Source organism: Harpia harpyja, chromosome 19 (genome assembly GCF_026419915.1).
Source record: "Harpia harpyja isolate bHarHar1 chromosome 19, bHarHar1 primary haplotype, whole genome shotgun sequence".
NCBI lineage: Eukaryota > Metazoa > Chordata > Aves > Accipitriformes > Accipitridae > Harpia > Harpia harpyja.
The window spans coordinates 12,278,199-12,305,984 of NC_068958.1; the positions used below are offsets into that span (position 1 = coordinate 12,278,199).

Genomic DNA, 27,786 nt, shown 5'->3' on the forward strand with positions numbered 1-27,786 from the left:
CCAGGGAAAACATGCAGATAAGCTCCTTGCTGCTCTAAACAGGAGCATGGCCTGTCCCTGGAGGTTCCTCTGTCCAGAAACCCTTGGGGGAGGAAATCCAGGGTTGGAGATGTCTCTTCCATCATCTGGGTGTGTTCCACCTCTTTGGGTGTCTCCAAGAACTGTTTTGTGACTTCTTCCTCTCTCCTATTGCAGAGGAGCAATGCTCATGTGGTGCTTTCTTTCCTTCCTTGTATTTCACTGCAGCACCCGCGAGCGGTTCAGTAGGGAACAGCGCGATCCCAGAGAAGGAGCGGCAGAACATTGCTGAGAGGCTCCTGAGGGTGATGTGCACTGACCTTGGGGCTCTGAGCGTGGTGAGCGGGAAGGAATTCATCAAGCTAGCACAGACCCTGGTGGATAGTGGCGCTCGCTATGGTGCCTTCTCTGTCACCGAAATCCTTGGCAATTTCAACACACTGGCTCTGAAGCATTTGCCTCGGATGTACAACCAAGTGAAGGTGAAAGTCACCTGCGCCCTGGGCAGCAACGCATGCCTTGGCATCGGTGTCACTTGCCACTCGCAGAGCATCGGCCCCGATTCTTGCTACATCCTGACAGCTTATCAGGTGGAAGGCAATCACATCAAGAGTTACGTCCTGGGAATTAAGGGCGTAGACATTCGAGATAACGGTGATTTTATCCACCACTGGGTACAGAATGTGCTCTCGGAGTTTGTGATGTCAGAGATCAGGACGGTGTACGTCACAGACTGCAAAGTCAATTCCTCTGCATTCTCCAAGGCAGGTATGTGCTTGCGTTGTTCAGCCTGTGCCTTGAACTCAGTAGTGCAGAGTGTGCTGAACAAGCGAACACTACAGGCTCGCAATATGCACGAAGTGATCGAGCTCCTGAATGTCTGTGAAGATCTGGCAGGATCCACAGGCCTCTCGAAGGAGACCTTTGGCTCCCTGGAAGAGACCTCTCCCCCACCCTGCTGGAACTCGGTCACTGACTCCCTCCTGCTTGTCCATGAGCGCTATGAGCAGATCTGCGAGTTCTACAGCAGGGCAAAGAAGATGAACCTCATCCAAAACCTGAACAAACACCTGCTCAGCAACCTGGCAGCCATTTTGGCTCCTGTGAAACAGGCGGTGATTGAGTTGAGCAACGAGAGCCGGCCCACCTTGCAGCTGGTACTGCCCACCTATGTCAAACTGGAGAAACTGTTCACTTCCAAAGCTAATGATGCTGGCGTAGTCAGCAAGCTCTGCCACCTCTTCTTGGAGGCGCTGAAGGAGAACTTCAAAGTTCATTCGGCACACAAGGTAGCCATGATCTTAGACCCTCAGCAGAAGCTACGGCCTGTGCCACCGTACCAGCATGAAGAGATCATTGGCAAGGTCTGTGAGTTGATCAATGAGGTGAAAGAGTCCTGGGCAGAAGAAACAGAATTTGAACCTTCAACCAAGAAGCCTCGGGCAGCAGGGGAAGCCACAGCAGCTCAGGAAGAAGATTGGTTCGGGAAAAATGAAGTCTATGATTATTTGCAAGAACCTCTCTTCCAGGCCACCCCTGACCTGTTTCAGTACTGGTCATGTGTTACCCAAAAGCATACAAAACTAGCCAAGCTAGCCTTTTGGCTCTTAGCAGTGCCTGCTGTTGGTGCCAGAAGCGAATGTGTAAATATGTGTGAGCAGGCTCTCTTAATCAAAAGGAGACGGCTACTCAGTCCAGAAGACATGAACAAACTCATGTTTTTGAAGTCCAACATGCTTTAAGACTGTCTTTTAATTAAAACAAAACTTTAAAACACTGTTCCAAACAAAGAAAAAGAATTTTAAGTTCTAAACACTGTGGACCTCATTATGAATGCCCCTGGAAACCAAGTGCTTTTTTATATATATATAAAAATATAAATATATATAAAATTAAGTTTGAAAGGAAAGCTGAGCACGTGAGAGAGACAGCCCTCTGCCAGGAACGTGCTCCTTTCCATAGATAGTGTGTGGACTTGACAGACTTTCTAATGTTTTCAAGTGGGCAGACGAATGGGAGGCTGATGTTCTAAAGTCTTCAGGCAGCTGAGATCTAAAGTGACTTGAAGTTTCTTTTGTTTCTCCTCCACCCCACCTCTCCTCTTGTCCCCTGGGCCATCTTGCCATGGATAATCAGACTACATTGAACAGACCAGTTCTGCACTGGACTTTGCTCCTTTGAATAACTGTACACCTTGAGGGCATTTGTCTGCAGCCTTCTTGACATACGGTGCATGTTATCAGGGCAGCTGTGTTTTATGAACACCAGTATCTTTAGAAATCAGGAAGGGAGACTTTAAGGGGTTTTTTATTTTATTTTTAACCTTTTCATATACATTTTTTCCAAAAACCAGAAGTTATTCTTCTGTCTCCACTCCCAGTTTTGAGTTTAACATGTTAGCTAATGATTCTAAGTTTGATTTAAAACTAAGAGAAATGGTTCATGGCAGAAAATGTCTGTAATTGTTACGTTTCTTGGGTTTATATTTTTACAGCATAACTTCTTTTCTGAATTCCCAGTGTTAATTAGCTTCTCTGTGAATTTTGTACATCAGGGTTTCTCAAACTTGTTCTAGAGTAGCCTATCTGCGATTAAATAATATCCTTATGGGAACCACAGCAGTCGCTTATATGGAGAACCTAGAAACCAGGAAAAGCAAGCAAGTGGTGTCAGCACAGATGTCTGTGGGCCACCAGCAAGCTTGCTGGGGTCTGCCAGCTGCCATTGAGAACCCTTGTACCTAAACTGTTTGTAAAAAAGTTTCTCAGTACACACACACAAAATAACCTTCACAAGGCCAAGGACAAACCAAGGTGTATGATTTTTCAGGGGAACAAAGATCATCAGTTTTGTCAAACTGGGGTTTGAAGGAAGCTTAGAGAAGTGCATGGGCTCAAAGATCCTTCTGAATGTAAGTGCTCCTGATTGAGTGCAAAGAATATCTTCCCATTTTATTTGGAATAGTTTCCTCTAGTAGCACGAATGTCTTTTTAATACCTACAGTGCATTACACTACTTGTTACGTTGCTGAATTGTTCTGGCTAGGAAGGCCATGGGCCCTTAAACGTTCACACTTACTGGCTCACCCCAAATGCAATTAGAGATCATCATAATGCAAAAACATCTCAGTCACTCTGCTGTCCACCAAGGCCAGTGTTCTGCTGTGTCCAGTGCCCGTAGGCACAGTTCATGGGCTGCTGGACGGGATCTCTGCAGGCTGTCAGGTTTGGTGCCTCTTGGACAGTTCCCAACTGCTGGTGCCAAACTGTTAATTTTTCATCACTGGGACTTGTATCCCAGAGGCAAATTGAAGCAAATTCTTATTTTTGAAGTAGTCTCTCCTGCTTCCAGTCATGTGCTCTAGAGCTGTGGTCACAGTGGCAGCAGAGCAGCATTGGAGGTTCAGGAGGATGGACTTGCTCAGCTCCGAGCAGGCAGGCTGGAGGCTGAAGCCCTTCAACAGTGCAGGAGTGTTTTCTGGTTGCTGACAATGCAGTGGTGAGACTGGAGGCTCTCTTTGAAGTGCTGCTGTTGAATGAACAGATGTTAAACCAAGATCCCACCTGCCCATCTCTGGTTGTAATAGAAGTTGCAAGTCCCAAGATAGGAGAAATGGCAAACCCAATCTCTCAGGCTTTGCGTGCAGATGCTTTGAACCTGACAGGCACTAACTGACAGCTTCAGTGCCATGGGGCTCAGACAGGGGGACAGTTTGCATGCTAGAGACTTTCCCTAGGTCAAGGTCACTGAGAATAGCTCTTTGCACCCAGCTGTCTTGCCCTTTTCAGCCTGGAAACAGGACCTAGTATTAGCTTGAGTCTAGCATTTGTGTTGACCTGTCGGCGCTGTTACTGGCATCAGGGCAAAACTAGTTGTCTCCTAAATGTAAGTTTTGCATATGGATATCTTAAAAGACACAGTCTGCAACCCCACTGACAACTGCAGGAGTAGCAGCACCTGAAGATGAGCTGCCAAGGCAGAGGCACTTGAACATCTTGTTTCTCTGGCAGTGGCTTTTGCAAATGGAGGTGTTGGCTGTAGGGCCAACTTTTCTTCTTGCTGGTTTTATTTTCTCCTGTACAAGTCCTGCCTGCCCAGCCCCCATTTGGGCCTATAGTAACACATCTGTTTGCATTTGCAGTGCAGGAGAAACCTGTAACAAACAATAACTAAGTCTGAAACTATAAACAAAAAACCCAACTGAGATGCGTGCTAATTACAAAGCGTTTGTGCTGTGCTGCTGTTCCCACTGTAAAGCACAAAGTATCCTGCAGCAAGAAGACTTGGCTGGAGGATGAATCCAAAGCAAGATTTGCTTTTGAGGCTGCAAAGTGTGTACTGTGCAGCTCAGCTGATGGGCAGAACTGGGGACAGGATTTGTAGTTCTTTCTCCTGTGGCACGTTACACCTTTTTGCTTGGTTCGCCTGAGACCCTGAATGCTTGGCGAATGTGTAAAACCCTTGCATTCCTTTGAAAAGAAAGTTCCAAACCCCAACACTCTGTTGCTAAGGGACAGGCTGATAACTTCTGTGGGATTTGCCAACTTGGGCTCATTGTGTTATCTGTCTGCAAGGCATTAAGGGTGAAGAAGTGGACAAAGCAGAGTTAGCACAGGTTTAAAGCCCTGGAGCTGAGAATGAGGTAAAATTGCAGTCATGTGTGCAACCATTTGATGCCAGGCTGCGCACAGCAGTGAGCTGGACCATGGCTGCATAGCCAGGGCATGCAAACAAAGGCCACAGCCACCCTTAACTCCCAGCCCATCTCCCATTCTCCTTTTTACAGTGTGGTTTTGGCATCCGATCTGGAGCTTTCTTACTGTCACAACCAAAGAGAGGGATTGACTGGCCCTCTCCCCCATCCGAGTAACTGTCCCCTTCAAGGCAACTCTGGTTACAGTTGCACTAATGATGGTACTTAAGCAAACACGCAGCAATGTCTGGTAGGTGAGATTCTCCCAAAGACTTAAAAACTCAACTTAGCAGCTGAAAAAGCGAGATAAAACCAAAAGCCCTAAAATGGAACAATCTGGAAAGTCGGTGAGAAGAGGAGCTGGTTGGCCAGCCCCCTTCTCCAGCAAGTCAGTGGAAGAAGCCACATCTTTTCATGAGTTTTAAACGTGGTTACAGGGTGTTCAGCTCAGAGGAGCTATTCATGCTGTGTCTGCTCACAGGCTGACTTCTGTCTGATACACTTATGCTTCATTAAAAGGAGAGAAGCACATCTGGAGCACACGTATTTACCCTAAATGCCAAGCTTTTGCTCCTGTTTCTCCTTCCTCTTCAAGGCTTGGATTTGCATTCTAGGGAGCAAAGATACTTTACCAAGGCCTGAATTTTGGAAGCTCTTAATTTGCCAGGTTACTCGAACCCAAACTATTCTATGATTCTATTCAATGATTGGCTCAGTGGTATGGAGCAGCACCTCCTGTGGTGGGAGACAGGAGAGGAGAGGATCTAATAGTTTGGCCAGAGCTGTCATGAGGTTCTGCTCCCATTCAGCTGGGAGGAGAAGTCCTCAGAATTGGGCTCATCCTCTGGTAGGTCATGTTGGGAATTTGCCTTCTGTTTGTTTGTTTCCTTTACTCGCACTTGAGGAATGTGTTGGAATACAAAAATGGTGTATGTGTCCTCCAGGCATTCGTTTCTGCTGCTTAACATGGTGCCTGACCTGGCAGACTTCTGACTTCACAGTTTGCTTTGGGAAGGGTTATGATCTTCAGGTGGGGAGCAAGCACCAACAGAAGATGAACTGTTCGAAGTTCATGTTACTGTCTGAAGTCCTGTCTGAAGATCCTTGTTACTAGAAAACTGAGAAAGTGGGATACAAAGGCAGAGCTCTTCAGAACAGTTGTTTCTGTGTGAGCACAGCAGCCAGAGGGTCAGTGGAGAACATGGAGCCCAGATCTGTCTCCTGTGTCTGTCTCTTCTCCCCATGTCTCTAGCAGTAGACAACAGTTGTGTTCTGGCTTGCAAGATGGGCTCGGTGTCTTGCACCTGGGTCGGTTTCAGATGGAAGTAAACTTTCCTTTTTGTCAAAGCTATATGTTTGTTTTAAGAAAACTGATTTGGTTGTATATGAACTAGTGCAATCTGGAAAACTTTCTGTGAAAGCTGACTGTGGGCTCAGGTTTTGTCTAATTCAGTTTGTTAATTGCTGGTTAAACCAGTTTAACTTTGAGATAAATTGGTTTAAGCATCCCCATGAACCACCTGCACTGGTTTAACTGCGCTTGCTGGGTGTTCTCCCCTGCTGATCAGAGAATACGTCCAGAAGCAGCTCAGGGAGTCATGACCCTTATGTGAATTTTGTAAATGAAGTTGCGGCAGATAGATCCTCTCAAAGCTCGGGAATGACTGAAAATAGAAGGGAGACACTTCTGAAAATTGCTTGAGCTCTAAATGGTGGTATCTGAGTTAATACAGTATTCAGTGAGATGTCTCAGGTTGGTTGGTTTGTTTTTCTCCAACTGCTTGCAATAACATGGAAGGTTTAGTGAGAGAAGAAATTACCACATGTTTATATTGGTGGATGAGTCTGCTCAGCCTTACCCAGTCTGAGGGACCGTTTCCACTTTCTGGATCCCACAGTAGGCAAGCCAGGACATAGTGTTGCACAGGAGCAGGGTGACTGAGGCATTGTGCTACTTGGAGAATGCTGTGTGCATTTCTAGACAGCACCAACTTACTGATAAATCAAAAGACAGTAAAAGAGCAGCCAAAAAGTTATTCAGAGGCTGGGAGTGCTGCTTTGTACTGAGGAAAGACTTGGATCTCTAATTGCATCCCTCTGACTAAAGGAGGTGGAGAGGAGCTCCTGTGAGCATTCAGAGGGAGGACGTGCAGGAAGGGACAAGTTGTTCCCTATGGAATAATTAGGAGTAATGGGATGGAAATGAACAAAAAGACTCTAAAGGCATATTCTGGGAAACCTTTTCAGGGAGGAAAAATCTGTTCATCTGGGAGGAGTCTGTTACGGGAATGTTTTTTGAGCCCTATCATTTAAAACGAGGCTGTACAGCTACATGGAGCACTCTCCATAAGGCACAAGGCTGCTTTGGACCTTGCCGAGAGAAAAGAAACTGGGTATAGAGGTGGGAAATGCCAGTTCTGCCCGATAGGTCCAGGAGGGTTCACGGAGCATCTTCCTCCACAGCGTCCCAGTCACCACTGGCACCAAACCTTTCCCAGCACTCCAGTATATACATTAACCAGGTTTCATAAAGGAGGGAGGTAGCTGAGGGGCAGAGGAGAAAACACCAGTTGAGCAAATGTCTTGTCAACCCTTATACTGCCAAGGTGAAAGAATCAGGATGGGGGAGAGTATTAAATGTTTTGCTGCTTCTGCTGTGCATTTGCGGTGCTACACCATGATCTTGAAACCGTGGGATCTGTTGGGAATGCCCAGAAGCATCGGCTGAGACACAGGCTCCTGTGTCAGATATTCCTGAAGATGTCGCTCTGTAGCAATAAGAACTCCCTTTTTACAGTGCATGGGGCCTGTCCCCGTGCCACGGGTTATCAATCTTCCTGGGGCTTCTGGAAATGTCACTGAAAAAAACAATAAAATACAGAGAGGTAAACCCAAGCACAGCTCCAAGCTGAATGCCTCATTAGTAACTGTGGGACAGTTTGCTTATGCTAGGCCAGAAATGGTAAACCAATGAGAGTGTATTGCCCTGAAATTTAATTTTATATATTGAATGTTTGGGGGATTTCTGTTTAATTTTGGTTTTTGTTTGGCTGGTTAGTTGGGTTTTTTACTACTCCTGTTAGAGTCCTTTGTTTTATAACTTGACAGAAGAGTTTCGCTCACATTAGACAACGGTGTATCCAGTAGGCCCTTTAGGGTTTAATGATCTGTAGGCAGCCGAGTTTGAATTTTTTAGAATAGCTTCTGAAATGAGTCACGTAAATGGCTCATTGATGCACAACATCAACCCTGACTGGAAGGATTTTCTTCCTTTCCATCGTTCTAGCATCATTGACAGTGGTCAGCATGTCTTGATACCCAGGTGAGCAGCGCAGCCTTAACGATAGGAATATTTTACAGTGGAGTTGATGAGTACAGGCATGTCAAATCCTCGCTTTTTACAACCAAAGTTCCTTAAAAAGACACTCCCAGCCTCATCAGCCTTGAATGCTTGTTTTCAGACTTCTAGGGATTCTTGGGGCGGTCTCTGCAATGCGTGTGAATAGGATGGTTTGGGGTTTTTTTTCCAGTGGGCTGGGGGGTGGGAGGAGGGATTTTTTTTTTTTTTTTTTTTTTTTCCTTGCTATCTATGGAGAAGGACCTTTCCACTCAAGGATGGAGGCATGTATTCTGGAAGGAGCAACAGTATTAGGAGCTGTTTTCCATGGTCCCTTTAAACTTATTGGGACTATAATATTATTATTTTTAATTATTTAAAAGGAAAACTGATAACGGATGGACTGAAACATTTGTGACAGGTGACTAGCCAAGGCTCTAAGTCCAGGAGGAGCACACATCGTCCAGACCGTGAGGATTCTGGTCCACGCCGTAGCTAGGAAGTGTCATGCCGACAAACCAAACCATCAGGAAATCCTTGTTTGCAGCCAGTCTGAAAAGAGAAGCTGTTCCTCGTTCGTATGTTCGTTTTTCGAAACCTCCTGTTGGGAGCTGAATTCTTGTTGTTTCATCAAGCAAACAATTAATGTTCTCCTTTCCCTCCTCACCCTCCCTCCCCTCAGTAACTTGTGTGCATTTCCTTCCTTTCTGTAGATGCAGATGTTCTAGGCAATACCACAGATGCACCTGCGTGTGTCTCTACCTGCGAGTGCAAGAATCTCATGTCATCTTAAAAAATACAAAAAAATATACAAAAAATATACAAAAAATATCTTTTTTAGGCCAGAGTTTTCTACAGGTATTAATGAATATTTTTCTTAATCCTTATAAGTTTTATGTGTTTAATATTTCTTAATACCGGTAGCATTAATTTATACTTTTGTAGCAACACAATATTTTTATAAACCGCCACCGCTGGCTTTGTCTTCATAATGGGGAAAAGTGCGGGCAACTGGCCCCGCACTGTACCATGTACTGTATTTAAAAGGTTATCTAATGTCACACTTGCTGTGTTAATAAACAAAACAAAACCTGTTTGAAGTCTCATGTATTGTTGGTGTGGATCGAATGACTCAATAGAGAGCAATATTGCACGGGGTTGAGTTGCTGATTTTCATTGTGATATATGAACGCTTGAGGCCAACTCAAGTTCTTCTGATTTTTTTTCTTTTTAGGATTTTGTTTTGTTTTGTTTTGTTTTTTTACAGCTAAATAAATTCAGTGCTGTTTGAAACTTAGACTGACGTCAAATGAAAAGGATTATTAAAGAAAAAAAATCAAGGTGTTTAAATGTTGCTGTTTTTACAAGTCTGTTGCTGTCTGAATGGAAATATTCCACAAGAGAGGAGGAATAGTTCCACTTAGCTTCCAAACAAGCTGAGCGCTCCAGGCCAGAGCTTAGTTATTTGGAGATATCTTAGAGACATGTTTCTGCAACATTCTTTTCAGAGTTGATGCCAAGGCAGAAGACAAACTGTAACTGTAAGAAAGCATCCGTTGCTTGAGGATTTTCATGTCAGTGTTGTATTTATGGTTTTACAATAAAACAACCTTTAGGAAAAAAAGAAGTGTCTGAGGTTTTCTATTTTTCAAGCACATGAACGGGACATCGCCCAGTGCTGAGTGTCGTGTTCTGAAGAGTGAAAACATCCATTAAAGTGACCTAAATCTCAGCAGCAGTCCCTTTGATGGACCTCATCAGCCGTAAAACTCTGCAGTGGGCCTCTCCCTGCATCCCTTGTGCATCAAAAGCTGCCTAAGGCATTTTCCAGAGCATCTTCTGTCTCATGCTTGGTTGCCAGTGCGGTGAACCTGCTCCTCTCACCGGTGAGACATTTATATGTAGCAGAAAGTGAACCAAGGCTGCTTGGCCTGCCGGAGGGGTGGTCTGGTGTGTCGTAATGCAGCGTTTGTATTCACACCACCAGGACAGGTTCAGCTCAGCTCGCTTTTATGCTGCTAAAGCAGTGCAAGCTGATACTGGGCGAGATAGTCTTGACTCACACGTGCCATGTTTCTGCCCATCATGGTCTGAGATTTTCACTGGTATCAGCAGATCCGCCTGCAAACTTGCTTTCACCCCAGGAGAAAAGAGGCATGTGGGCATTGAGCAGGCGTTGAGCAGGCCCATTCCACAAGACAAGGCCTGTGACAGCTATTTATAATGATAGCCAAAATATGAAAGGGCACAGAAATCTTTGTTTAGAGGCTATGTCAGTCTTGACTTGCATCAAAGTGTCTCACAGGGTCACAAGGATGCACTGGTGAATGGGGATCACTGGCAGTTCTGCATGCAGAAACGCAGCCTTCCTGATGCTGTTCGGAGCTCCAAGACCTACCTCCAAATGAACCAGAAACAACTGGGGAATTGCCCCAAGTGGAATAAGTATATAGACCAGGTCTCAAAGGAGAAGGAGACCGGGCCTACTGCTGGAAAATCCAAGGTACGTTGTCTGTCATCCTTCATGTATCCTTTTCTTTGACCTGTTTTGATTCTTTTGGGGGTTTCTAGCCTTGCACCCACCACCCATCCCCCCAAAAAGCAAGCAAAAAACCCCCCAACTTTGCTTGAGAATTAGGAAATTTATAGTGAATTTGTTAGTTGGGGAAAAAACCCAAAGACATGGAATGACAATAGGCCTGGCAATTGGATAAACTCCTGTGGCTAGTGGTCAAGTGTGAAGATAAGCCACAATAATAAATAAAACTACCAGAATATAATAGTATGAATGGCTGTAGCTTTGCAGTAGATTTGATGTAAAAGTGATTTCAGTAAACAATAAGATTAGGTGCCCTCACATCCTAACCAGATAGGAGTTAGGATTTGTTTGAAAATCTAAATATGTAAAGTGGATAATGTACAGCCAAAAGGCATAGAAGACTGGAGGACAGTGCTCCTTGGCATGCTAGTGTCTTCTGGAACTAAATTGTCCTTTTTGCTAGACACATTTAAAAGGATAAATAAGATTGGAAATGGAAACATAAGAGGCTTAAGCTAATCCTGTTTTACTTCCCAATTCTCTAATTTCTGCCTTAACAGGACATAAGTACTTTAGCCTTCACAATAAAGGAAATGGTAGCTCAGAATTCAGGCTCTGCTGGAGGTAACCCATAGTTTCCTCTAACGTCAGAAGGACTGATGAATCTAGCAAAGCTAATGTAACTCACCATCTCTAATGTGTTCTTCAACAATTTGCCTTCCTTGGAGTTTCGTTCATCCTGAGATCCTGTATGTGGGAACACAGTGAGGAGCGGAGATCAACAGCCCAGGTGTGTTGCAAGACAATTTAGTACTTTTGCGTCTGTGTGTGGCAGCCATGTGCCCCCATGAACATGTGGGTGAACAGTACATCTTGACCCACATCATGTAATATAACATCTCTGTCCTGTCTATAGTTGCAATTTCTGCTTCTTGCTGCTTCTCCATCACCCATCACGGTGAGGGCGGCTGCTCCCTAAGGAATGGGGTGCTGGGAGCCGAGGGGGGTCCCACCGCCCCTGAGCGGCATGGGCAGGGCAGGACCAGAGCTCATGGCCAGGCTCAACCAAGAGTAGATCATCAGGCAAGCTCATGGTGATGAGGCAGGTCTGAGGTCAAGCTGGGAAGTCAATCTGCAGCTCAGGGTTGGGATCTGGTAACGGTAGCCAGGGTCAGACACAGCCCAGCAATTGGTGGGCAGATCCACGGTCATGAAACAGGGTGGAGGTCAAGCTGGGAAGTCAGTCTGTGGTCAGAAGTCAGGTCAACCAGGCATGGGTATGTCTGCGACAGCCAAAGACTTCCTACAGCATAGCTCAGGGCAGGGACTGAAGGTCCAGAGCTGAGCTGAAATGGGGCTCCTGGGCCATGGGCAGGGAGTGGATGAATGCCCCAGGTGAGGCTGATCAGGGCCACTAGGACATACTAGCGCTCTCAGGTCCTTGAGAGGCTCCGGCTGTTGAGTTGGGCAATGCTCCTTGTCCAATCTCCTGCTGTCTCCTTAAGTTCCTTGCTGGAGATTACCTGTGGCTCCTGAAGCAGGACAGCGCGGGCGAGCTGCAGAATCACTTCTCCCATGCAAAAACACCCCACGAAACAGTGAAGAACAACAAATGGTGAACATGAGATCAGTTTTTAAAAAAATTTAATAGTGACATATTGACAGTGGAATAGCCAGATGTGAACGGTGAAGGCACAGCTTGCACACAGTTATCTGGGATGCTGCCAGGGTGGGCAATGGACTCTGCGCTGGCAGAGGACTGTAATGGCGTGTTCCTGCTCCTGGTCCTGCTCTGGGTTGATGGTGAAGGAGGAACCAGAAGCCTCAGCAAAGTGCAGAATTCACAAGGCACAGGCAAGCACACAGCGCATGAGAACGGCAACTACCAGCCTCCTTGGAAAGCTGGATTTGAGTATTTGCGCTTGCTGGCTCTTGGCATGGAGTAACTGCCAGAGTCCTGCTAACTATACATGTCAGGCTATGCCCATGGAGATTACAGGTTTCTCTAGGGTATGCAGCAAGGCAGAATTTAGCCCTTTAATACAGAGTATGTAGGCACAAAGCACAGGAGAATCTAGTCCAGTTTTCATCAGATTTGCAGCCTGGTCTTGTGTTAGCTTCGTTTCTGATCACAGTGACAGTAAGTGATACCTATGGTCTTGCCATGAGACAAATTTTTACAGCCAACCATGTACACAAGGTATTGCTGGGATCCAGGGACTACCAAAGCAGAATCTTATTTACATCCCTGACCTGCAGAGTAGTTGTCAGTCTAAATGATTTGGTCATCAGGATAGTCCCTCTTCTTCCCAACTAGGTGCAATAGCTCCATAAGGAATTGACTCATGCAAGAGCTCAGTAGGCTCCAGGAAGCCCACAGGTATGGTAAGGACATGGTGGGCAGCTAAAACCCATGCTGCCCTGCCTGCTGCCAGAGAGAAGGAAGACGGCATATGTCTGTGGGCTTGGCAATCACACCCCTGATGCCATGCAGGCATCTGCCAAGGCTCCCCTGGAGAGCTGAAGCCTGCCCCAGCCAAGGTGATAGTGCAGAAGCAACAGCAGGCCTGGCTGGGAAAAGACACTTCAGGCAATAAAGGACCACATGAAAAGCTTTTCATATAACTACTCAAAACAATAGCAGCAGCAAGAGACAAGGGCACTTCAAAGACAGTTCTAGCAATCTGAAGTTCACGCTCAGCTCATACGTTGCAGCACAGGTACAAGAGGAAGCATGTTACACCCTTTGGGCTTTGATGCCCCAAACACAGAAGGTAAAAGAGGGAGGATCGCCAGGGCTCAGGCTCTGCTCCCTGTGCCAGTGCCAATATTTGTTATATTGATCATGCCTGCCCAGCACCGCTGCCCACCAGCCAGGGTGGCAGGAGCCACCCAAGAGCCTCTGGCCACCTTTTGCAGCGGGCAGCAAGGTCCTTACCAGTCCAGGCCCTCCTTCTGTGCCAGGAGCCTCGTGCTCTTCTCGCTGTAGAACTGGGCGTACCAGCGCCGGTGCTTTTGGATGCTGGAGTCCTCTCTGACCAGCAGCGGCTTGGGCAGATACTGTTTGTTATTCCAGATGGTTATATCACGCTCAAACTGGGGGGAGAAGGATGCTCTCATTCAGGTGGGGAAGCTGAACCAGGAGTTTTGTGTGATCTACCTGCACAGTAGGTTTCTTTTTTAGCGTTTCTCCCAAATGGCTGGCGTGGGACTGCTCGTGCTATTTGTAACTTGTAACGCTACAGCTCTGTCTGCAGTTAGCAGACGTTTAGCCCATCGTAGATCCCGAATAAGAAGCTTTCAGCTTAGACTGCCTCTGTCGTAGGAGGTACTGGAAAAGAAATGGATGTTGTCTAGGTAGGAGCTGCTCCACCTGAGATTTTTGATTCTTTGGGTAGCTCCAGCCAACCAGGCCTTTATAAATTAAGCATCTGCATCTTAAACTCTGCTCGCACACACACACACACACATGCAGTAAGATTTATGGAGTTTTCCTCTGCGAAGAGGTCTCTGCAGAAATGAGTGCTGCTCATTCACATTAGTAAGAATGCACAGTATTAAGCCACCTTTTATACAATAGGAGCTAGCACAGCCAAGTTTGATTTGGGGTAGGTTTTTGGCATCTAAAAATAATCTTCTGGGAATTTTTGCTGTAGTGCCAGTGAAACTCTCTGGTCAGACCAAACAGTTTCCAAACTTTAACCCCTGACAGAAGGGAATGAGATGAACTCTTCTGACTGCTTGAAGGGAGTTACAGGGGTGATGGAGTCAGCTTTCTGTTGGTAGTGCCAGCTGGTATAACAAGGAGTAACAACCACAGATTACAGGTTGAGAAGTTCAAAATGGACATTAAAATTAAAAATTAACAACGTGGGTAGAGCAATAATGGAATGGGCCACCCAAGGACCTGGAGAGATGGGGGCGTTCTCCAAAGGAGGAGACCTTCAAGGCAATGCTTGACCTGAATTTGACAATAGTCTTGTCCCAACTGGGATATTGAACTGGAGACCTCCAGAGGGACCTTTCGCCACTTCCATGAATCTCTGTGGTAAGGACCTGGAAAACCTCTGTTGGGAGTTGCTCAATCTCATAATTTAACAGCAGGAGGATTTCTTGGCTCAGTTCTCACCAAAGGAGACAGGATGACCTTAAAGCACCAGCCTGGGATGCTGGAAATCCAGATGCAGTTATTAGTTCCCTCAAAGACTTCTTGCAGCTTGGGGGAGGTTGCCTCATCCTTGTGCCCCTATTCCCCATCCGCCGGAGAGGGATAGCTCCTCTCTGCCACCCTCAACAAATGGCCCACTGCAGGGACCCTCTTTACTAAACCTCCAGTTTAGTTCTTTGGGCTACTAAAAGTGAAAGATCATACCAAGCACTGAAAGGATCTTGCCCATGAGTGCTTTGCTCCCACATATATCTGAGCCCATGTGGGCAGCTGCTCTTCCTTCTCACACCTCCTAGCCTCCAAGCTCCAGGGGACCACCTTTGGCTGCTCTTCTTCAGGGGCCTTACCTGTATGCACTCTGCTCTCAGGATGAACTTGGGGATTATGGCCGGCATGTTCTTCTGGTAATAGATTTTGTGAACAACATTCTGCAGGAGAGGCTCCAGGGGGGTCACCGTCTGCAGGATGATCCCACGGCCCAGGAAAGCATGTTCAAAGATGAGGAAAACCAGCCCTGGCCCCACCTGCAGAGCAACGGAGCACCCTCAGGGAGAAGTCCCCAATGGACCAGCCCTCTGGTACAGCAGCTCCCACAGCTTGAGACCTGCTTGAGATGTCTCCTAGACCATGCTCAAGTCCCCCCTTTGTCTTTTCATCAGATAATAGGCAAAAAGTCAAGCTACACCTCAGAGCCGAGAGTCACAGACCGCTTGCCTACTGTTAATGCTCTGCGGGCAGGGGAAATCCTGCAGAGCCATGCAGCCTGTATTTCCATGGGACATTCACAGATGTGTCAGGGCTGAATGGCTTTGCTGTGGGCCCATGGGAATTCATGGGGGTTTACAGTGCTCTACTGGTCCCAAAAAGTTTAAAATCTAATCTTTTAGGAAACACTTCCAAATTTTCACTTGGTCTTGTTGTTCGTCACTGAATTACCTTCAGGTCATGAACAGCCTTATTGGACTGTTGACACTAGTCCTGGGCTCCAGATCTCAGTAGCAGTGAATGCAATACAATATGGAGGTAATACAACATCCCTACTCCTGCTCTGGCTTTCTCCTTTGCAGCTACAACAGTCACATTACGTTTTAGCTGAAATCAGGTTCAGCCTTTTAGCTTGCATGACATGAAGTACTTGTTCTCTGCTCTTTGACGTACATCCAGACACACAGATGCATGTTCATATGTGTGGTTCTTTGAAGCAGTGCAGATATTGCTGGGGGTTTTGGCTACTTTATTTACTACTCCTTTAATGTTTGGTTGGGTACAAACTCTTTGAAAGGTTATTTTAATGTCTTTTTTCTCCTGTTGATTGATATCAGTGCTAAATAGCACTTATCTAAGAATTGAACAGAGATGATACAATCAACATCCATTTTGTGATAATTCCCTAATTGCACCAAGAGTTATCCCTTATCAAAGTTTTGTATCATGACTTGTTTTGCTATTGTTCTGAATCTGTAATATGGGAATAGGTCAAATGCCTTAAAAAATGTACTAGAACAAAGTTACTAGTTCTATAAGGCAAGCTTAGCATTTCATCAAAAAAAAAACCCAAAAGCCACAAGCAAAAATGAAAGTGAGAACATCTAGTTCCCATTGATTCATGTTTAATGGCACTATTTCTATTTTCCTTTAATTCTTTATCAATTTGTGTCAACTACTTTATTATCTCATTCAGGGCTGATCTCGGGCTACAAGACACACTGTGCCTGATTTTTTGGAAGTGGAGAGGGGAAAAAGAAGTATGGTTAATAAACATGTTTCCAAAACAAAAAAAAAACAAAAAACACAGGAGAGGAAGAAAATAAGAAAATGAGCAAACTTTCAATTGCAGAAGGATCTCTTGACATTAGTATGAATTTAATTCTTTAGCGTAAATGTTGGTAAACTGACAAATCTTTGTGCTTTCCAGAAAGTTGTCTGAAAACCTCTTAGGTCTTTGGATCACGCAGATCAACATCCTCAAAGTGTTTCTTACTGTATATTGAGTGCTCCCTACACCTTTCCCAGGCACGTTTGCCATGGACTGAAATGGTTCACACTTCTGTATTGTAAAGCGCTGTGACAAAGCTGTGTGAAGGTCCCTTGGGATTGTCCCCAGTGTTTGCTCAGCTACTAGGTATTTATTTTTTTTTGATCTGTTTTGTGGGGACAGCAGCCCTTAGGAACCCTCCCTTTCCTCTGTGCTGCCCAGCTGTGGAGCAGCCCCAATGCCAATGTGTAGTTTTGGCCCGTGTGTCTGATGTACTTGGTAGGAAAGGCTACACTGGGCAGGATAGGCAAGGACTCATTTAGCCTTTCAGGTGACAAAGCCCTTCAGCTCGGGGTGCTGGTGGTCACCAGCGCAGGACATACCTGCCTGGCTGAAACCATCAAATCCATCAAGGAGATGTGCTTCCCAAAGATGGTTGCGGTGTGTTGAACCAGCAGCTGGGAGCAATGCTCATTGGGCTCTGGCTCTGGCCGCCACTCCGCCTGGAGGGATGGAGAAGGATTAGCTCAGTCTGAGAGGTGGGGAGTGCAGGCTGAGGGTGAGATGGTGACAAGAGCTGGCTGTGAAGAACATCTACAGATGAGCACAGATGAGGGAGTGCAGCCAAAACCCTCAGAGACACAGAAAAGAGACTGGACCTGAAGATGGGGGGAGGCAGCAGAGGGGATGAGGTGGGACTGATGCTTTGAGGCAGAAAGGGTTTGAAAGACTTCAGCCTCCTCATGGCTAAGAGGGGCGGTAGGGTCTTACCTTCCAGATGTGCTTCATGAAATCCCACAGCTTGGACCTTGTGTATCTCAGATCAGATCCACCCAGAATAGCTGGTCCATGGAGAAACGCCAGGTGAGCCGTGTCAGCCGCGTTCTCGGGGATTTCCTGCCATTGGGGAACAATTTGCCATTGGTGAGAGCTGACTTGGCTGTGAGCTGCCTGTACTTAACAGCAATGTTGCAATAGCACCAGCGTGGCTGCAGTACAGCCCAGCACGTCACTCCGAGCACAGCAGAGATGCTCGCAGGTACATGACACAGCAAGAGGCAATTGAGTGCGTGGAGGAAGGGGTCTCAGCACAGACTTGACCTGGGACCAGTTCTGAACTAGTGTATAAGAATAATTTAAACATGAAGCTCAGAAAATTCACAGTTCATTTTAAGCTCAAAGGAGTCTATGCATGTTAAATTCTGCAGCTGCACAAGCTGGGACTCCAAGTCAGTCCTTCCTTTGGCCCTGTAATCGTAACGAATAAAGCACTTTTATGTTTGTGCTCCTAGACTAGTTTTCACATGCTTTTAAACCTTTAAACCCCACCAGCCTGCCCACAATACGTCACTTTTTGAGAAATTTTAATGGCTTTATTACTCAAATACACCAGCTTGGCAAGTAGCACAGACTGGCCCCGGTATAGACCTGTGTACAGTGGCTTGCACTGCAAAGCAGACATGAAATAAATATTACTATTCCATCAATCTCCCAAATTCTCCCTGCTTCTCACATCTCCTCTGCACACTCCCAGAGCTGTATCTCCTATGTCTCATGCACGTTCTTCATTTCTTCTGATAATTCTCCATTCCTTTCTAACCCGCTCACCTTAGTCATGATTTAGTCAGCAGGCAGGCACTGCCTTTGGAGAGACGTGCACTCTAGATTAAGGGTCATTTTTGTCACTGATTTTTACAAACAGAAGTGTTCTGCTCAGCAGCAAGCATATAAAAATCTCCCAAGGACCTCCAGGGATTGCCCAGTTTCAAAACTGCTGCTGCCTCCCACTGCTCTCCCAGAGGAGCCTCCACCTGCGCCTGCTCCCTCCAAGGACCACGGCCGTGGTCCCTTCTGTTTAGTGCCACAAAACGGTTCCCATTTTCCGGACTCATTTCCACTGAGATGCGACTGAGGCAACAGCCATTTTGTTCTCTGTGGCACATTTGTCAGCGTATGATGGTGATTATGAAGATTAACAGCAAAATAACTGCATGTTTCCATTTCAGTGATTGATGAGTTGAAAAGCCTCCTGACGCTAAGTGCCGCAATTCTTAGAGAATCTTTTTTTAAATTACATCAGTTATAAGTCAAAGCAAATTAACAGATTCCTTTTAAGTACCCAGAACATCTGTTCTCTACTTGAGAAGCTCATGATCCATGTTTGGGGAACATATGCCATATTCTCGGTATACGACGCAGGGATGTATTCCTAGGTCTGAGGTCTGCCAGCAGCAGCGATGCCACTGAGCACAGGCAGGGCCTGGTTAATTGCGAGGAGATATCCCTGAATGAGTTAACTGGGAGGAGATGTCCCTGAACTGGACTATAGGAGAGGAGCCAGGCGTGAACGCGCCCCACGGAGGGAGCGGGGTCCCTACCTGGATGTGCGCATCAACTAAGTGCTCCGTCTGCCCACGGAACACCCACTCTTTGGTGGTGATCTCGCGCTGCTCGGGCACTGCCCACGTTGGACTGACCCCTTCGCAGTGGTACCAGACCAGCAGCATCCCATTCACCTCGCAGGACGGCCAGGTCCGGACCCTCGCAAAATCTGGCACTGTGGAGGACAGAAAGGAATCGGTTAAAAGCGGCATCTCCAAGGCTGATGCTGGCACTAAGGGTCACCTCGTCCTGAACCACAGCTCAGAGATCATCTCTATGGGAGATATTCATGTGGCACAGACTCTCTGGTGACACTTTTCCAGCTTTCAGGCTGCTGAAGAAGGACAGCAGCTTCTGAAGTTCACAAAAGAGACTTTGCTTAAATCAGTTTTATTTCAGTTGGGTGTTTCGCGTAAGTTTTTTAAGGAAGAAACATGGCTGGCTGCTCTGCAGCCTCTTTTGCTGATCTTAAAACTGTTGAAATAAGTAAATGCCTGCTGCATCACTGGACCCTCCTCAAGTTTCAATGATCTAAAAGGAGATGCTTTTAGTTACAGATGTGCAGAGAGTAAAAGCCACCTCCACCTCTCGAGTTCAAGTCATTCTCTGTTACAATACTGCAGTATCATGTGTTACTTTAAGAATATATCTGCACTCTTTCCAGTGGAATGAATTTTGGCATTCGTATTTACCCAGTTGTCAGAAAAAGTAGCTTCTACTGGATTGGAAGGCTTTTGCCTCTATTACTTTTTTTTTCTCATTTGCAAACAAGCACAGAGGATAGCGCTTCCTTATTATTCAGCCTTGTACAGTCACGTGGGAGGTGAAATAATAAGAGAAATTATGTTTCTCTTTTAGTCAATGAAGATCAGAGGGGGCAGGAGGAGACCATCACTGTGATTTCTGATTGAAAAAATCTGGTGCTTTGGGTGGGATGCATCTCTCTCAATTTTAAAGAGGGCTTCATCTACCCGCCATGCAGACATAAAATCATGGAATCATTTAGGCTGGAAAAGACCTTTAAGATCATCAAGTCCAACCATTAACCCAACATTGCTAAGTCTACCACTAAACCATGGCCCTAAGCAGCACATTTACACGTCTTTTAAATACCTCCAGGGATGGTGACTCAACCACTTCCCTGGGCAGTCTGTTCCAATGCTTGGTAACCCTTTCAGTGAAGGAATTTTTCCTCATATCCAATCTAAACCTCCCCTGGTGCAACTTGAGGCCATTTCCTCTTGTCCTATCGCTTGTTACTTGGGAGAAGAGACTGACCCCCACCTCACTACAACCTCCTTTCAGGTAGTTGTAGAGAGCGATAAGGTCTCCCCTCAGCCTCCTTTTCTCCAGGCTAAACAACCCCAGTTGCCTCAGCTGCTCCTCATAAGACTTGTGCTCTAGACCCTTCACCAGCTTCATCTAGCCCCACGTCAGGCTCTGTGGCTCTGCTTGGCTGTCGGTCCCCTGCAAGCCCGGTGCTGGACAAGCTGCCCATCCGAGCTCTCTAAAATCCCTCTCCGCCAAAGTGACCTGCATGAGCCCAGATGGCTTTTAAATCTGTTGAAATGAACCTGACCCATTTGGGCTGTATGGGAGCAGGGCAGCTGTCTGCAGTTTTGTTCTTTTAATAACTACAGATCACAATGGCTCTGAATACAGCCATTTCAGATGAAACAATGCATCTTGGCAAGTGTTTGTGTATGTCCAGAATATTCATTCTCATTTTGTGATGAAACACACCATTGCTCATTACTTGGAACCAAATTTTCATTTGAATGCAGCTCCTGACTGAGTACATATGGGAAAAAAAAATAGAGTATTAATCTTTTTTTCTCAAAATAACACACACACAAAAAAAGAAATGCTTTTTGGTGAGATCTAGAAATTGTTTATCTTATCCGATATAGATGGAATGTCTCTCTCACTTTGGGAAAAATAGTCTGTTTAGTAGAAAGAATGACTTTTGCTGCTAATCGTTTTCGTTGCTATTCCAATCAATCCCAATCAGAGAAAGTTGAACTTTGCAGGAAAATAACTAAGAAGCACAAGCCAAAGCAAAATTCAAGGTAAGTCTGTCTGCTGGTTTCAGCCACATCTAGAATTGGTGATTTAAACTAATCAGTGCAGCCAGATCAAGTAAGTGTTACATGTGAACTTTAAGTAAGATATTTAACTACGATTTAAGTAAGATATTTAACTAAGATTTAAGTAAGATAAGTCAATGCAAACCATATCTAAAAAGTATGCAATGAACTTTCCTGGATTCCAACCAAAAGTTCCCTTCAAGCCTTAAAAGCAGAAAAAAATGCTATTGAGAGACTATTCTGTCATGCTAATGTGACAGATTTAAGTACTGACATGGTATAAACTGTCACTGCAGACTACAGAATAATTTCTAAAACACAATATCTCCTCAGGATCCATCCGGGCTGTGCAATGGATGACTCGGAGTTAAAAATCTTCTTTTATACCCTGCTTGTTGAATGCAGGAGTTGTAGGACTATCAAAATTGAGAAAGGTGGTTATTTAACTAAAGTCCTGGTTACCATCTAACATAGGAAAGGGCACTGGAACATTATGCCCCAACATGGACAACCCAGGAGGAAAATTAGAGTGCTGCATGAACTAGGGGAGCAGGATAGAGGGTGAGTTATTACGAAGACCACTTTTCCTTAATGAAGTAGCTTTTAATGAGGACACATAGGGCACTGCCATTTCTGCGGATGCTTTCTGCCGATTTGGGGGATGTTCACCTTTTTCAGCATATGGGATGCTGATGCATTTTCCGTCTTCTCCTTGAAACTGCCAGCCGTGAAATGGGCATTCGATGCAATTGCCCATGACGCGCCCGCCGGCGGCAAGGTTAGCCCCGAGGTGAGGGCAGTAAGCGTCAACCACGTAGGCTTGGCCATCCTGGGTGCGAAACGCGGCGAGCTGTTCTCCTGCAGAAATATGAGGTTATGAAGGTGTAAAAACAACATCCCCAGATGAGGGGGGGGTCAGGTAAGACACACATTGCTCGGCCTCTTCTGAACAGGCAGCAGCGAGTGCGCCTTTTACCCAACGTTGCAGGCATCTGCCTGTGCAAAGACATGCAGAAATATCCTGCTAAAAATTAATACTGGAGGTTTTCTTTCCTTTCTGGTGGAAGATCAGTGGCAGGACAGAAACAGGGCTGTTCCGGAGAAGTTATTTAACCACGAGATGGCACCAGGCAACTGCCAGAGCCGGGACCGGTGCTGCTGCCCAGGACTGCAGGCAGGAGAGCCCTGACAGGCAGCAGCTCCCTCCCAGACAGGCTGCGGGCAGGAGGCATTTGCTGACTGCAAAAAGGGCCATGCAAAATTGGGATGGCAGCTGCTGTAGCAAATGCTCAGGGTGTGGTGGCCGTCAGCTCGCTGCCAAGGTTTAAAAGACATCCCAGAGCAGCGAGCCGACCCGTCGCACCCCGTGTTTCGCATGCAGCGTGTTGGCACCTTGCAGAGCCGGGCAGCTGCCTGATGGCCCAAAGGGCTGCTGTGGCACAGAAACGTCCCTGCTGAAGGGTATTGTTTTGCTCCAGGCAGGGGGAGCGTAATTTCTCCTGATCATCTCCAAATCCTCATGGCTCTGACCCTCAGCCCTGGTTTTTGAGCTCTCGGAGCCTGTTTCAGCTGCAGGATAAAAGGTGTGTTCACAAAAATGTTTAAAGATTTAGGATGCTTCCCCTGCTAAGGGAAAGATACACAGAGAAGAGCAATAGCTGCATTTAAAGAGAACTCCCTTCCCATCCATTTAGCCTGAGAGGTGTAGAGGAGAGCGCACAGGCTCGTACGTTTCAGGAATCTCTGGTAATGGTAGCTGGAAGGAGAAGCCCTTCCTCTGTTTGCTCTTGAACTCCAAGAGCTGTCCACACGACAGCTCAGCAGCAAATCCCTTCCTCAGGCAGGGACGGCCGGGTGCTGCGAGCCAGAGCACTGACACCTCCTCGGCAAAAGGGACTTTTCTGGTGAAGCGAAGGGAAGCCCCTGACTCTGGTCTGCACCACATGGGGAATGGAGAGTCAGTGCTGGAGTGGCTGGGGCCATATTGCCCCGGCACTCAGACTTGCTTTTCTCCCTTGCTGGGCCTTATTCCTTGTGCTCGGTGACACAATGTGAGGTTTGCCCTGCTAGGATCTGTCCCTGATCGGTTCTGGGATCACTCTCTTCCTCCGCACCCACAGTGTTATAATAACTTGCAGAATTAACTTGCAAAGTCAGCAAAACTTAACAAATTTTGAAAAAATTGGTATGAAGAAATGCATTACCTTAGACATGCCGCAAGGTCATCATGTAAACTTAAGTAGAGTTAAAATATGTGCAGCATGTATAACTGAGAACATATTCATTAGGAATAGATAATGGCAGATTAGTCAACGCTGGATGAGAATCAAGTAAAGACCCTGTCATTGCCTTACCTTGCTTAATTTTAGCACTAAAATCAACACCCACTTGTGCATAATGAGTATGTAAATGTGAAACCACCTCAGTATAATGAACTGGACAAGAGCATGACATGCTCAAAAGATCTTTTCATTATATAAGTTTGTGTAGCTTATCACAATTTTTGTTGTATGTGTTTCCTTGTAACAAAATTGTATAAAAACCTCAACCTTTCTTTCTAAAGATGCGCAGGGATTTGGAGACCTGGCACCCTATACTGCAGTATAGCAATAAAGACAAATATCTCAACTCGATGTGTTGATTGGCTTACTGCACACCGGGTGAAAGAACCCAGCTTTTGGGACAACACCCAGGTAGCACCGCGTTAGCTGAGCAAGGAACTATTAAAATGAAGAGACAGCCAGTACCTGGGCTATAGCCATAGATCTGGTCATGGCAGTACTCCACCCAGTTGTGCAAGGCAACCACGGCTGGATGGCATGTCACAGTATTATCTAAATAAACGCCCTTCCTGGAGGGACTGGATAGGTGCCAGGTGCTTTCCTGGCCCAGCACAGAGCTGCTCCGAGGGTGCAGCAGCACTGCAGACCTGCCAGCGTCCACATCCCCGCCAGCGGCTCAGAGGAGACAGGCTGCTCATCGGTGATCTGGCCTGAAAGCAAAGCTAGACCTACTCCAGTGTCCTCTCAAGTCATGTCCTGGTTGGAAGGGGACACAGCTGGTCTGGGAGCTTAGAAGCACTTGGGGGCTGTTCAAGCAGATGTGGCTACTGAGTTAAAGGCCAGGTCCTCTCTTCCATACTGTGCTTCAGGTTATGCATACATATATTGCGATTTCATCAGCTTGTGAAATCTGATCATTACAGCAGTTGCTGTAACTTAAAGCTCAACTAGTGAGCAATAAGGCCATACTAAACTTTGGGAGCCAAGGTCTCTCTGTATGTTTCCAGACAGCCACACTGATGACAAGTGACAGAGTGTGAGCTATCCCATGCACAACCACTTTCCTTGATTGAGGTTTTGTGGTCTGGGCAAAGAAAAGGAAACCCTGCAAACTTTCCCAGCCTTCGAGCCTAGGAAGGATTATTTAAGATATCTGGCAGAAATGAGTTGTACTCAGTGCCTGGAGATCCCTCCTTACCCAGGACACCTGGCTCTGTTGTCCCTGCAGTCTTTCTGGAAGACTCCCACACATCTGCTGGCAGCAGGCACAGGGGAATGGAGGCACGGAGATGCAGATCCTTCCCCCTGTCCCAGGTAACAGGGATTCATTCTGAAGCATCAGCATTTTCTTCTATCTCTAACCCGCCTCTCTACCTGACCTGAGGTTCAGGGTGAAAGGGGGAAGGCAGGGAAAGGTTTTCTGCCTGTTGTGGGAGGTTCACCAGGAGCAGAAGCATGGAAACACAGGAGTAGCATTGGATGGGTCAGACCAGAGCACTTGGAGCCCGGGGTGTCCCAGCCACGTGTGCCAAGGAGCAGCCCTGAAGCCTGGTGCTTTGCCCACCACTGTTCTAAGACAGTTTTACTCCAAGGAGGTCCCACCTCTAGAACTTTCCTTCATACAGGCCACCTGGAGCTCTTCTGCCTTGAAGATCTGAAGCAGTGCCCATGGCCAGACCCTTGCTGGGCTGCCCAAAAACCTCACCCAGGACTCCTGAGTGAGTGCTGCTTTTGCCTCCAGGCTTTGCACTCTGGAGCCAGCAGAGCCAGAGAAGAAGCTGATCTTTGCTCTGGCTTGTGCATCAAATCTGATGTCACTCCACATGGGAGGACAGTATCCTGGCCTAAGATATACTGAAAATCTCTGTTGCAGGTGAGTATTAAAGCATTATTAGCCACATAATGATGTTTTCCTATTAAATTAGCCTATTTCTTTTATGGAAAACAAACAGCAATTGTAGCAAGAATAGCACATGGGACATGAAGAGGCCCAAGGCCACCGTGCAGTTCTGGGTGCCTGGCTGGGAATGCAGAGTCTGGGAGAGAGCAGCTCAGAGGACCCGCTCTGGGGTCCTCTCCTGTGCAGGAGCCTCACGGGGGTCTGAGCACCTTCCCTGCAGCAAGCACCCAGCCAGCAGTGCTGCGCAGTGCCCCGCAGATCAGAGCAGCTCTCACTCCACTTCCACAATCTCAGGAGAGAATGAGGCTTTCCTGCACGCTCAGTGCCATGTTTTGGAAGGTGTCTCCTCCCAAAGGATGAGTCTTGCAGGGACTGAGCCAAGCGATTTTTGTTCTTTCATCTCCTCTGGCTCACTGCCTCTCCAGCAGGGCTGCATTTCCAGGCTATGCTCAGAGGCTCCAAAATAAACTAGATATACCCACAAACCTGGAGGCTACAGGTTGTTTAGCTGCCTTATTCACTGATAATTTTCCTGGCACCGGTACACTACTGTCACTCTGCCACTAGAAGTGATTTTACCTGCATGTTTCAGCCAGACCCTGAGGACTGGGTGCCAGGAACCAGGCTTCAGGCAGACAACCAACGGAGTCATAACAGACAGGCTGGTGGAGGCTCTCTAGGATGTGTATATTGAATTACATAGGTCCCATTATACAAAAAAAACCCCAAACCCAAACAACTTCAAGGAAGAGAGTGGCTCTTGAAAACAGAAAAACCCCCACACTTTCACCACTGAATCTGAGGGATTTCAATGCAGAAACATCCCTTCTGATGAGGAAGGCACCAGCACAAGTCCAAAACCATCTTCAAGGCAAAGGGACCCTGGACAAGCAGACCACCCCTCTGGATGTGGCTGTGAGGCCCCATTCCAATGTCCCCAGGACATGGGGACATGCAGGCAGCAATGCCTGGGAGGAGAGCCCAGGCAGCGAGATGCTCCAGTGTCCCAGCAAGGAGCCCAGACAGGAGACCCCTGCACACTCTCACCGAGCCTGTGCCATGATGTCCCCAGTGCCCTTCTCAATGCCCATGCAAAAGCCCAGGCTGTGACACCCTTGGTGCCCTTATGTGGGTGCTGGCTGGTGTGCTCTGAAAGGGGTGCTGGGGGCAGAGTTGTCGCAGTGCCACAGCAGAGCCCCCAGGCAGGGGTGCCCTGCACACTGGCAAGGAGCCCGGGCGGGCACACTGCAGTGCCTCACCACGGGTGCTGGCTGGGATGCCCCAGTGCCCCAGCAGGATGCCCAGTGAGGACGGACCGGTGCCCTGGTGAGGATATCCGTGTGAGGATGTCCCAGTGCCTCGGGGGGGGGGGGGGGGGGGGGGGCTGGGCAGGGACGTCCCTGCGCCCCAGCAGGAACGCCCGGGCAGGGATGCCCCGGTGCCCCGGCGGGGATGTCGGTGCGGGGATGTCCTGGAGACCCGACGGGGATGCCGGCTGGGATGAGCCAGTGCCCCAGCACGGGCGCTGGCCTGGATGCTTCAGTGCCCCGCAGAGGCACCCAGGCGGGGACGCCCCGGAGCCGCGGCAGCGTGCCCGGGCAGGGATGCCCGATTCCCCCGCGGGGACGCCCCGGTAACCGGGGCGGGGGTGCCCGTTTCCGCAGCGGGGATGCCCGGGCGGCGGTGCCCGATTCCCCAGCGGGGAAGCCCCGCACCGCCGGCCGGGATCCCGAGCCTCGTCGCCCCCGTTGCCCGGGCGGGGGGTCGGGCGCGCCCGCCGGGGCTGCGGCGGCTGGCGCTCACTCACCGAGCAGGGCGAGGCTGCGGACGGCGCCGCGGGGCAGCTGCGCGGAGTCGAGCAGGCGGTACCACCCGTTGGGGAAGGCCGGCGGCAGGGCGCCGGGGCGGCGGGCGCGGCGGGCGCGGCGAGCAGCCTGCCTGCGGCTCAGCCCGGGGGCCGGCAGGTAGCCCACCTGCCCGGGGCCGCGCCGCAGCGCCAGCGGCCGGGAGCAGCCCAGCAGCAGCAGGACGAGGAGGAGGAGGAGGAGGAGGAGGAGGAGGAGGAGAGGGAGAGGGAGGGGGAAGAGCAGCGCCCCGCGCCCCGGCCCCGCCGCGCCGCACCACCCGCTCCCCATAGCGCGCCCGGCCCCGCCGCCGCCGCCCCTTATAGCGCGCCCGGCGCCGCCCGGGGAGGTGCTCGGGGGGGGGGGGACGGGACATCACGGAGGGGGACGGGACACGGAGGGGGACGGGACTCCCCCACCCCGGGGACTCCCCGGGCATCCCCGGCTGCCTCCCGCGCTGCGGCGGTGGGAGCGCGGGCGGAGCCCCGCTGCTCGGCCCCGGGGGGGCTGCGACCCGGCACAGGAGGGGGTCGGGGGACGAGGAGAGGCTGGGGCGTGGGG

The 27,786-nt window shown here is 48.1% G+C and overlaps 2 protein-coding genes across 10 annotated transcripts in view; one reads left to right on the top strand and one right to left on the bottom strand.

Annotated features, from left to right (window-relative positions):
* Positions 1 to 9,142, top strand: part of ZNF618 (zinc finger protein 618) — a 164,564-nt gene extending 155,422 nt beyond the window's left edge. For 6 of the 9 annotated variants that reach the window (XM_052815644.1, XM_052815646.1, XM_052815640.1 and 3 more), the window contains one exon: positions 196 to 9,142. In XM_052815644.1, coding sequence (XP_052671604.1) covers positions 196 to 1,760 — 1,565 coding nt within the window. In that variant the 3' untranslated portion in view covers positions 1,761 to 9,142. The remainder of the gene's footprint in view (positions 1 to 195) is intronic. The other 3 variants (XM_052815643.1, XM_052815645.1, XM_052815649.1) reach the window with 1 other exon arrangement.
* Positions 9,143 to 12,214: 3,072 nt separating this feature from the next.
* LOC128154831 (cholesterol 7-desaturase nvd-like) lies at positions 12,215 to 27,516 on the bottom strand. The gene is made up of 7 exons (XM_052815966.1): positions 27,189 to 27,516; positions 21,869 to 22,057; positions 19,109 to 19,287; positions 17,502 to 17,627; positions 17,114 to 17,233; positions 15,103 to 15,279; positions 12,215 to 13,683 (listed from the first exon to the last, which is right to left on the bottom strand). Exons 1-7 carry the CDS (start codon positions 27,514 to 27,516, stop codon positions 13,522 to 13,524), a joined length of 1,281 nt encoding a protein of 426 aa, XP_052671926.1. The 3' UTR covers positions 12,215 to 13,521.
* Positions 27,517 to 27,786: the final 270 nt, after the last annotated feature.

What these genes read in the sequence shown, in the direction of transcription:
- LOC128154831 (XM_052815966.1), bottom strand. Translation starts at nt 27,516, where the DNA reads ATGGGGAGCGGGTGGTGCGGCGCGGCGGGGCCGGGGCGCGGGGCGCTG. An exon ending in CCGCAGCCTCGCCCTGCTCG is followed by an intron (nt 22,058 to 27,188) that starts GTGAGTGAGCGC and finishes ATATTTCTGCAG; the next exon opens with GAGAACAGCTCGCCGCGTTT. An exon ending in TAGTTGATGCGCACATCCAG is followed by an intron (nt 17,628 to 19,108) that starts GTAGGGACCCCG and finishes CCCCAATGGCAG; the next exon opens with GAAATCCCCGAGAACGCGGC.